At 40.7% G+C, this 12,232-nt stretch overlaps 1 protein-coding gene across 3 annotated transcripts in view; it reads right to left on the minus strand.

The window, feature by feature from the left end:
• The window catches only part of CTNNBL1 (catenin beta like 1), a 161,126-nt gene that overhangs the window by 85,084 nt on the left and 63,810 nt on the right, over positions 1–12,232 (minus strand). For all 3 annotated transcript variants that reach the window (XM_080813370.1, XM_080813371.1, XM_080813369.1), the window contains exons 7-9: positions 10,172–10,263; positions 1,714–1,786; positions 1,419–1,477 (exon numbers count right to left, since the gene is read on the minus strand). In XM_080813370.1, coding sequence (XP_080669496.1) covers positions 1,419–1,477; positions 1,714–1,786; positions 10,172–10,263 — 224 coding nt within the window. The remainder of the gene's footprint in view (positions 1–1,418; positions 1,478–1,713; positions 1,787–10,171; positions 10,264–12,232) is intronic.

Here is a 12,232-nt window from a genome sequence, read left to right on the forward strand (position 1 = left end):
CTTTCATCAGCTAGCACTCAACAGTTTCCAAAGTCTGCCTGTCCTGATAACCCCAACAACTGAGGAAGCAGAAGTTCATCCAACAAGATTCTCAGCAGCTTCCATGTTAGAGAACCTGGACTTTCTGAGTCACAGGTATTAGACAGCTATCAGTTCAAACAAAAAAAGAAAACACTCAACTGGGCCCATGAGTGATTGATGGCTTCAAAGAGGCAGATTAAAAAAAAAAAAAAAGATTAAAACAACAACAACAACGAACTGACAAAACCCTTTTACTGTGAAATAGAACACAGATACAGACAATTCCATAAAAGGCATATACAGCTGAAACCACCAACTCCAGGACAAAAAACAACTTTGCCAGCTACCTCAAAAGCCCTCTATTTGCCCAGCCGAACCACGACTTGTTTTACTCCTTCTAAAAGAAACAACAATCCAGAAGGGCCACAACCCAAGGAAGAATTTTCTAACCATTGGGGCTACTGAACTGCCTCACACAGCAGCTGTGGCTCGAAGTCAGGGAAATAGCTGAAAGCAGACGTTTTGTCTTTGCCAGACATATATGGCATGTTAACAGGAAAGCCTTTTAACAGTATATACATACCCATAGACTCTACTACAAAATGATCAATAATCTTGCAGAACAGGACTAAGCACCTTCCCAGAAAACTGGAAACAGATTCACATTTCAAAGCTCTATTTTTTGGGGTGGAGGCCAAGCCACTCTGGCTGCTGGCACCAAGATGGCAGCTGTATGCAAACTGACATCTCAGACACTCCCAACACTCAAGAGTTTATCCAAATGGTCTATTTTCAGTCTGGGTTTTGGAATAGCACAGATGAGATTTGTTAGAAGAAATCTTAACAGTATTTTCAGAATGCCAGCAGAACATTTCAACTAGATTTACATGTCTTACAATGAGAAAATGGCATTTTCTAATTTCTTATTCCAGCCTCTAGAACCACATCCTTCCCCATCCTCCTCTGTGACCTCCATCCCACTGCACTGGAACTAGGACTCCTTGAGCTTATGTGGATTCTAAATGAAGAGAATCCATTTTACTGGCAGATTAAAAGGAAAGGAAGTGAAAAATCTCGGGAGTGGGTCAACTCAAAATAATTTGGTATTCTCGGCCCAAGAATATACACTTAAGCAGGAAGCACACCTCTTCTGAATTGACAAATATCAGAAGACGAAGAAAATCCACAGCAGATACACAGTGATATCTGGGCATAAAGAGCAAATGACTAAGAAAGGGAGGCAAACTACGTAGCTCCACTGTAACCTCAAACCTGCCAACATACTCCATATGGCTTGCGTCACATGGCCTATTTCTTCCCACAATTTCCAGCTCCACCTCCCCTTTAAAGCAGGCCATGTATCTTCATGGCAGACAGGAAGCATAAGAATTACTCACGGATAACTGCTGAAGAAGCACATCGATTCCATCCAGCTCCCCAAGCAATTCCCTGTTTTCTAAAAGAGGAAAAAAATAGAGGAAGAAAAAAATGAAGCTAACTGTCAGATTTTACAGCCGTCTAACACTGATACATCAGCAAACAAAATCAATACAGCTTGACAGAGTACAAAAGCTGCACAGAGAGCGAGAGGGAGAGCAAGGGGATGCCAAAGGCAAGAGAGCTTGCTGTCATGATCTGAAACAAGGCTGGCTCCTATCCTAACAGAATATCAATACCGAGAGGGAGCCTCACCATCATTGTCCTGGAGCAATATGGCCAGCACTTCGCTACAATACAGTTTGTTGGCATCGAAAGGCATCTTTGCCTGTGGGGAAATAGGAGAGATGAGAAAAAAACATTAAGGGGCCTTGCTTCCTTCCCCAAGATGAATTTTTCACAAAAACTAGGATCTGAGTTAGAAAGTAGAAGTTAGAAAGCAAAAAGGCAGGTTAAGGGTAAAAAAAAAAAAAAGCCTGCCTCCGCTCTCAAGAGATCAGACTCAAATACTAGTAAAACCATAAATGGCAGATGGACACAACGGCTCTCACATTGCTAATGCCCAGGTATGAAAGTCACCTCCTCAGTGAAGCCTTCCCAGATTCCTCATTTTGAGTCCAGGGACTGCTGTCTAGCACACTGTATATACTGAAATGTGAACTAAAAGAATGACTGAAAGTTTTGAAATTTTAAACTAAAATCCATTATGAAGCTTTGCTCACATATTACAATCATAAAATTAGGCTATAAATTAGCTGACAGATGATCAGAGAAGGTGAAAAGAAAGCAAGTTCTTGTTTAGAATAGTTGAATGTATTTATAACAAAGTAGTTCCTTTGGATTTTTTTTAATGTTTAAAATTTAATTTGAAATCATAAACCTATCTGCTCGTGTGCCATAATCTGCCTACTATTTAAAAAGGAAACCACATTAAAAATGCAGAAATGTGTTAATATTTTAACACCCAAATTACTACCCACAATTCTTTCCCTGCTGCATGCTCTGCTACTTGGTGTTTCAGAGGGGACATATCTACTGCAGAGACTATCTTTTATGGCTGTCCACATTGTTGCTTCCGTAGCGAGACGCGAATATCTCACCACTAATAAGGCCCCTTTGGATAAAGGTGCACAGAGAGGAGCAAACCTCATCGATGTGTTTTTATTTACTGTCCCTTGATCCTTAAAATGCAGGCACATACACAACAATTGTTAATCAGCAGCAGCCTTGCTACCCACCCAGGTTTTTGAAATGACAAATCATTTCTGTACCTGGAAAGGACAGGGAAGTGTTCATCTCAGAGCTAACACCTCCATCACCTTAGAGCTATTCCCAATTCTGTCTGGACATTGATTTTGTACTTAAGAAGGAAGAGTGGCCCCTAATGAAGCAACACCCAGCAACTTTTCAGTTTTCTATGCACGTCTTTCTCGTCAAGCCTAAGTGCACCCCACAGGGTTTCAGGAAGCTGACCATCTTAGGTTAAAAGATCTGTTAATGCAAAGTCTTACGTGTACTGACTGCAGGGTATGCTCCCTGGGCAAGCTTGAGGCCTTATTTCAAGAAATTCAGTATAACAGCCAGGGTTTAAATGCAATCTGTAGCATGTTTCACTTTAAGGAAAGCAGTTTTATAAAAATGAAAACACGGTGATAAGCCAAGGGGTAAGCATCTCTATCAGAATCAAGGATTTGCTAATAAAATTACTTATCCAAATTATTTAAATTATAAGTATTGGTATTTTAAATGACTTAAGCCACACCACTTCACTTATATGCAGCTTTTCAAGGACGAGTGTTCTTGTTTGAAATAAGATGCACTTAACTAAAAGAAGCCAAAAGATATCACAGCCTTTCTGTGGTTTCAATGCCTCTTGTCCTTTATTTGATTTTTTAAATCTTATCTCCAAGATAAGGGGGGGATTTTCTTTTTGTTTTTCAACGAGTATTTACTGGACATCTTCTATATGCAAGACAAAAAAATAAACACGAAAGCACACAGGTGAATTAGACGTGAACCTTATCCATTGTTAATGGCATTTAAAAAATATTACACTGAATTAAAATTAATTTTAGTAAGTAATATGATCATGTTAAAGAAAAAAAAGAGAAGAATATCAATCTAGGATTGATGCACCTAGGTTTGACTCATGAGCATGTACTACCTACATGAGACAAAATCTGCAGTTCCCAAACTGTGTGCCGAGGTACCTAGGGTGTCAAACTCAATTCACAGGGGCACTGCAGGGTACTTTAAAATTTCCAAAGAAAGCACAGTGACATATGACATGTGTTGAACACTGCATTAACTACTAGCTCCAGGTATACTCTTTTGATGACATCCTGTCTTTGTGAAGCTGGTTTTTGGTGGTTGCTGTAATAAAAGAACTGTGTGAAAATCAGTATGGAGCAGGAATGAGGGTGGTGGTGTTCAACTGTATTCCAAGGCTTTAGAAGTTGTGCAGCACTCAAAAGGCACACACGTCTATTAATAAGTAACTGCGGTCTTTAAAGTACAAAAAAAAATTCTTTTTCTTTTAATTCATGTGTATTACTTTTTCAAATGGCTACTAAATTGTTAGGACATAAATACGTATTAAATCATTTGGATCTAACTACTTAATAAACATGATTGTTAGGTCCTCTCTGGTATAGGGGCACGGTTTCATGTAAACACGTAAAAACGAAATTCCTAAGACATCCAGGGCACCAGGAACTGAGAGTGGGCATCTACGACCCAATAAATGTATCTCGGTCTTAAGTTTCCTTATCTGTAAAAAGTAAATAATAAAATAACATCCTAATAAAAATAAAATAATAAAACAGATAACATAACATCAGGAGAGTTACTATGAGAAATAAATAAGGTAATATGGAAGTACCTAACATAAATTAAGTACTAGAAGTTTTTCTAATGACTGGAATCAGAAATATCCAGGCTAGAATCTCAGCCTTAATGGTTTCCAGCTACGTGATCTTGGCCAAATTATTTTGCCTCTCTTGCCCAATTTCTCTTATGTTAAGTAAAAATAAGTAATAATTTCCTCATGGGGTAGTTGGATTAAATTAACCAGTTTATATATCACGGGCACCCAACAGCTAGTTCCCCTCTACTGAGAATTCCCGAGTACCCCAGGAAATCTCCAGCTTTTGCTGCAAGACTTCAAGGAGTTTCCAATGTGCCCAAAGTAAATTTTTAAAAATCAAAATAATAATTTCATCACTTTTTCTGTTAAAATAAAGGTTCTTTGAAAAACTGCCATGAAAGAGGAATCTAATTGGAAAGTCAAATGATTAGACCCCATAACTCCACAACACTGAGCCCTAAAACGCTTCAGAGCCTGAAATGGGTACCAGCTGGAAAGTACCTTGACAAGAGGGAGAGGCTTTGGAGATACCCAGCCGCAACTGTCACAGGCTCTGCCATGTAATTCCTGTGGGGTTAGGGCAATCACTTCCCCTCTGTGGAATTCTTCCCATAACTGTAAACTGAGGACAGGAGCACCCACTTGGAAGGGTGTAAGGATCAGAAATAATATATGTGAGGTATCCAGAAAAACACTTCCCACATAATCAATAGCCAACACAAGACACTCATATCAGATGGGAAAAACGTAATGGTGATGATAATGACAACCAAGTATTTTAATCTTGTGGAAAAGAAATAAAGGAAATGGTGGGACTGGTGGGAAGGAAGGAGTCTAATCTTTCACGTCTAACCAAAGACAAAAAGTCACCAAGGAAGTTTTATTTCTACTTAATTATCAGCCAGAGATGATGGCCTTCAAGCTTACAAAATATCAAACTGACAAATTACAAGGATAGTTAGTGGACATCAGGAGAAAGGAGAATTCAGTTAGGAGGTATGGTCTCTTGGAGCTTGCAAAGTTAGCCAATGGGCTTGAAGCTTCTGGGGGTTCTCTTCTATCCAGGAGCCTGGTGATCCTAAATCTTTCAGCTGTCAGAGTAATTACAGAGTCAAGCATAGGTTTGTACTCAGCATGTACCAGCCTTGAATAAAATTAAACTTCACCTTTCTGGGAACTGCTGCTTTTTTGGAAAGTACAAAACAATTATGCTACCACCCGCAGCCAGAAGCTGCAGGTTATTTCTGCAGCTCACCTCTGGTACCTGGAACACATGGGGCAGGTTCAGATACATCCACAGCTCTGTACAACTGCTGAAGCAGATTGTGCCCTGTAAAATCCCAGCTCCTGGTCATAGGAGGCTAAGAACTTCTCATCAACCAGTTGTACATGTAGTATCGTGTAGCCAATTCTCAATCATAGCTCATATGCTGAATGTTGCAACTGTTTCTCAAACACTGACCTCACTGGGAAACAAAGGGAATCCTAATTTTGTTTCTTTAGAAAAGGAAAAATAAAACTTTGGGTTTGGGCATTATTTTCAATAGTACACAACGTCCTAAAGACTTGTATTCTCCATAAAAATGAACTGTGATGGTCTCACTCACAGTCCTGTTATCTGCTCACTTGCTAACCCATTTAATGCAATCGGTCTGCAGTGGGTTTCATCCTCATTAGCACAAATTAGTGACATTTCATTTAATGGATGAAGAAATCCATATCTCTATATACTGCTAGGCTACCAGCACAAAAAGAGGACTCATCAAGGTGCCACTCACTGAAGAATTACTCAAAGACTACTGAATAAATATGGGATGATCAGTTAAAGAGCAGGGCTTAACAGGCAACATAAACTATGGTGTTCTCAGATGTTAACCTACCTCCAACTCACCTGGAGGGCTTCTTAAAACTGATTACCAGTCCCACCCAACAGGGGTGGAGTCAGTGGGTAAAGGGGCAGGTTCAATAATTTGCATTTTTAACAAGTTGCCAGGGGAACCACACCTTAAGAACAACTGAGAGATGCAAAACTAATGGAGACCCAGTCCTCGCTTTTAAAGAGTTGAAGGATACTTAGGGGCGCCTGGGTGGCTCAGTGGGTTAAGCCTCTGCCTTCAGCACAGGTCATGATCTCAAGGTCCTGGAATCGAGCCCCACATGGGGCTCTCTGCTCAGCGGGGAGCCTGCTTCCCCCCTCTCTCTGCCTGCCTCTCTGCCTACTTATGATCTCTCTCTGTCAAATAAATAAATAAGTAAATAAATAAATAAATAAAAGAGTTGAAGGATACTTAAAGAAAGACAATAAGCACATATACCAAGGAGGTCTGCCGGGTGATGAAAAATGCTTTATGAGGATAAATGTCACAAAGTTAACAGGTACATGTCAGAACCCAGATCTGCTGCCTCCCATAAGAGTACCAGTATGGAAAAAGGAAAATGGCTGATATTCAGACAAGAAAGAGAGTGCCATGGGCTGGGGGCAAAGTAGTGCCATGGAAAGGTGCATAAAGAAAGTCTGGAGTCTTGGATTTAATTCCAGCTCCATCTCTAACTAGCTGTATGAATTTGGGCAAGGCACTTAATCTAAGTCTCGATTTTTTTTTAATCTGCAATGGAAGTTATAAATTTCCTTTCAATTCTAAAAATGATGGTGGCTACGTGGAAGATTTGGGATTTAAACTGGTCAATAAAGGCTGTGTATAACTGAGAAGCATGTAAGAAAGACAGGAGTCACTCCTGGTGGAAAGAGGAGCATGAACAACAGAATAGATACAGAGGTCAAAATCATTCTGACCTTTGCAGAGCAGACGGTAGGTTAAAAAGATGTCTGAAAGGTAATAAGGCCAATGTTTAAAAAGTGAGAAATGAAAAAGTCAGACTAGGCCTGGTATAAGGGGACTTTAAAAGTAGGCAGAGAAGGTGGGTTCTGGTGGAGAGGTCATCAGCATCTTGTAGAGGGAGGTTCTGGAATAGGGAATGGCACACTGAAAATGGAGTATTAAATCTAGTGCAGGAGTAGAGCAGAATAAAAATGGCTAACAGTAATGTTCACATCTCCAGAGAACAGAGGGTATCAGTGAGGGTTGTCCATTAGCATCACAGGCGGAACTTCTCTAAAATATGCCAAAGACAGAGACTAGACAATGGGTCTGGAAAACTGGTTTTGTTTTGTTTTTTTAGGAGTGTATTTATTTGAGAGAGACGGAGTGTGTGAGAGAGTGTGCACAAGATGGGGAGGGTCAGTGGGAGAAGCAGACTCCCTGCTGAGTGGGGAGCCTGATTCAGGGCTGGATCCTGGGACTCCGGGATCGTGACCTCAGCTGACGGTAGGCACTTAACCAACTGAGCCACCCAGGCGCCCATGGAAATCTGTATTTTTTAGAGTTCCGCTTGTAAAAGTCAGGAACTATGCCCAGCACTCAGATTCAATATGTTTATGATGGTCAAAGTTATAGCAAGCACTGTCCCAGATGATGAGAAAAAAGAGCAAGGCATTGTTTTTTTAAAAACATGCCTTCTTGCTGGCCTCATACTTAAGCAGGATTCTTCTTAATGATCTTGGCAGCACAGGAATTTTCTAAGGGCACTTGCTTACTAGTAAAATAACTGAATAGCATTTTAATGTTTAGATACCCTGAAACCTTGAGAAAACTGTTTTAGAGACAGCAACATGGCTATTTATGCCCTGAGGATTACATAAACGCTGTGCCTAAAAGGAAGAGTCACTAGCTTGCTAGACTATCAAGTGGGACTCTTTTCTCATTAGGGTAATGTAATTCAAGCTAAACCCCCAAGGTCTCAATTTCCCTTCCTGTTACCAATTCAAAAAAAGACTGGCAAGTGTCAACACCTTTTCGAAGGGCAGAGGAGGCCTGACATTCTGGTTTAATGAAGGATCCCTGAAGTAGTATCAAGTCTCAATGAACTGAAAGGAATTGGTCTTGACTTCAGAGACAAAGTCATTGGATTGTTTTGTATATTTTATGGTTGGAGCTCTCACCTATGGCCACCCCATGAACAGCTCAGGTCCCTGTAATCTATCCCATCCCCTCAACTCTGTGTCCTACTTTCCTCCCCTCCACTCCTTACTCCCAAAATGTTTTAAGGCTTTGCAGAATAAAAATGTGTTGAATGTTGAGGAAAGAAAAAACTGAGAATTACATGGGGAAACAGGTCTAGTCCTAAAAACCAAAGGACATCAAGACTCATGAGAAGAGGTCAAGGAAGTTGCGAAGAGGACAATGCATGAATTAACCAGACCTGATTTTTTTCCCCTAAAAGGTAGGGGTAGGGGTGTGTGTGTGTGTGTGTGTGTGTGTGTGTGTGTAAAGGGAGTTGCAATCTACTGAACTAGGCACTGAGTTTATACTCTGCCAGGCAAATGTGCCCATTCCCACTGATGGAAGTATCTAGACTAGCTGAATATAAATACGTTCAAGTCATGCTATATAATCTGTGTTACAGATTTCATGGGAACAAATGGTATTTAACTTATTTAAAGTAGGATTGGGGAAGATCTAGATGGTCGGAAAGAAGGGTAATCATAGGGCATATGCCCTCTTAGGCAGAACATTCTTTCTGAGTTCTGCCAAGACAATGGGGGGTAAATCTGACCTGACATCCTGACGCACCTCAGACTTTCCAGATCTCTGTGACGCTCTGAAGCATAGCAAGGCCATGAAGACTTAGAGAATCATTCTATCTATGAACAAATGTCTCCTTCTCACAGAAAAGCTGGGAATCCTTGCTTGCTGACCATTTCAGTAGCAAATAAGCAGTCCCAAACTGCCTCCCATCACGCCTTTGGTTAAAACTACTCTTTTAAGAGAAGCTCTTGCCTCTTGTTCCTCATTTACTCTATGGGAGAGCACAAATTGTTAAAAAGATAGTCAAAGGGGCTATCCTAAGAAGAAAAGAGAATAAATAATCTAACAGAAATATAAATATGCACAAAGGATAACAGTAAATTAAAAGAGTTGAATACAAATAGCTAACAAACATGTAGAAGCCAATATTCTTTCCCTGATTTTAAAATTCCAAAATAAAAAAAAAAAAACGTTTTCATTTAGCAGATTAACAAAATTTTAAGTTTGATAGTACCCAGTGTTGCTAGGGGAAATAGATACTCTCAAATCAGCGGGGCACCCTTATGCAGAACAACTTTGCAATACCTACCAAAAATGTTAATATGTATATCCTTTGATCTCTATCAATTCTAATTCTAGGAATTTATCCGACAGATAAACTAACGGAAGTGTGCAAGAAAAAAATGTGTATGTGTATATGAGAATAGTCACTGCAGCACTGCTTGTAACAGTGGAAAATTGTTATACAACAGAGAGTAAGTGTTATAAAAAGGGGGAATGGCTAAATTAATTTTGGTATATGCATAAAACAGACTACTAGGCAGATATTTGTTCACTGAAAAAGCCAACTTGCAAAATAAAATATTGTATAATTCTGTTTGTGAAACACACACACTCCTAGATACACAGAAAACTTCTGGAAGGATAGGTAAAATATTGTTAACAGTGGCTGCCTCTGGCAAGTGGAACTAGAAGGACTCTACTGAGGGGAGCTTTTACTTTTATGCCTTCTGTACTACACGAACTTATTTGTATTTACAAAATGTTTTAAATATTTTCGGAGGTATTAAAGGCACTTTTAAAGCCTCTTCTTTTAAAACAAACAAAGGAAAAGCAAAGAAAGACAAAAGGGATCTTCTAGTGAAGATTCCCAAACTAGATCCCACAGCAAAAGGGACAAACATCGGTGTCGGTGAGCCAGCTTCAGCCAGACCCAGAGCAAAGGGTGGTGTGCGCTGCAGTCCCACAACACCAAACTGACCTTCAGCCTCTTCAACAACCACTGCAGAAGACCCTGCTGAGCAGCCTCGGTACACATCTCAGGCCGGAACTCTGCCATGTTTTCCACAATAGCTAAAGGGAGACAGACACCAGTCATTTGGGAGGGCAATTTTGTTTCCATCTGCAACAAGCCTGCTTCCCTGCCCATGACAGACACCATATTCCTCTTCCCACTTCCTATATTCCTCCTAGTCAGATGCTATGTTGTCATTATTAGATTAACCAGGTAGATGCTATGGTTTGTTTTCAATTCAAGTAATGTTGCAAGTAAAACTCATCATGAAAATGATGAAATTCACAAAAGGAATGTGACAGATGTTCTGTGCTCACAGGGAACAACCCCAGAGCAGAACACAGGGAAATGTGGGTATCTGCCCCGGAAGGCCTCCTTAGTCCTCATTGTACTGGGGTCCCAGAGACCCGTAACTGAAGAGACAGGACTAGGCAGGAAGCCTAGGAAAAAAACGGGATGGTGAATTCAGTCTCTTCCCTTCCTGATTCATTCACTTTCAGTTCTCTTTCTCTGGATACAGCAAGGGAGGAAAGCATGATCCTCTTAATTGCACAAAATAAAGTGCACAGAGGGGAAAAGCCATGCCGGCAGAGGTAACTGTCAGGTACTCGAAGCAAATATAATTGGTCTTGCTATCTCCTACAATGGTCAAATTGCTGCTTAATAGAAAAATTAAAACTTAGGATGCCAAAAGAAAAAAGTTATTACATGACCATGATACTAAAAAGGGGGATATTTTTTAAAAATCCCCTCCAGTTCCATTCTAACACATCCAATGTTTTCATTTCTTTCAGGGCCCCTTCTGCTCCATATCCTAGGATATGTTACATTATAAAGGAGACAGAGTTAGTTCCACATTCTCTAAGCCCAATGCCCAGACATCAGACCTGAGTTTTGAAGGAGAAAGGGATAAAGGAATCACCATGCCTCTTACATTCATCCTCACTCTTCTGCCCTTGTCAGCCAGTGGCAAGTTAAAGACTCAGTGGGCAGCCTCCTCAGGGCATGGAATACAAAGCCAGGTTAGCAGAGTAGTAAGAGACCCCTGAGAGGCAAGGATCACCACAATACCCTAAGTTACTTTTTCACATTTCCTAGGAAAATCAACTCATTCATTTTAACCTCCAATGCCCTTATCTGATTCCTCTGCTTACACTTTAGATGGCTTCCTGTTGCTCACTAGAGTCAAATCCAATCATCCTGCCTCGGCTTACAAGGTCTTCCACCGTCTGGGCAAACTCTGGGCAAACTCACGCCTCAGGTCCCATCTTCTGCTACTGCTACCTCCTACTGCCACAGTAGGTCTCTATTCTTTCCCCAGGCCACGCCCACTCCTGGCTTTGCAACTGTGACTCTCTCCCACCCAAGGGTCCTTCTCACATTTCTCTGTCAAAACGCACCTATCTTCATACTCAGCCCCATTCAGCTGCCTTTGGAGGCCCTTCCTCACTTCCACACTGTTCTCCACTGACTATTACCCCATTTGTCACCTTGTATTATCTTTCCTTTCCGATCAAGACTCTCCCAGAGTTAAGACCATGCCCAATTCATCTTTAATCTACTCCACTGCCTAGCACAGTGCCTCACAAACAGCAGGTGCTCAATAAATGAGAGTGGGATGGACCTCCTGAGCTGCTGGTAGGTGACAGTGCTGAAACCAGACAGATCTCTACAGACAGCAAGGCTGGGGCTTTTTTCATTACACCAGGCCCTTTTTATTAAGTTTTATTCAGTTAAGACTTTTGATAAGCTTTCTATTCAGCAAAATCCAGCATTAGGCTAACAGATGGTAATGCCAAATTCTAGCTCTAGACTAAAGCCAACCCCAAAGTTAGATTGTTGTGTTCTCTCTTCTCTTACTCCCTCAGTGCTATGTCTTCCCTCTTCTTTATGATAATGCTCACAGAAGAGAGTATAAAATTACAAGAGAAATCTGTGGTAGGCAAAAAGAGATGTGAGAGAAAAATCTAATCTCATCAAAATTTCTGCTTCAGCTGGACTACATTCGTTTCTCAAGCTCTGCTTAAG

This window comes from Martes martes (assembly GCF_963455335.1).
Source record: "Martes martes genome assembly, chromosome: 9".
Taxonomy (NCBI): domain Eukaryota; kingdom Metazoa; phylum Chordata; class Mammalia; order Carnivora; family Mustelidae; genus Martes; species Martes martes.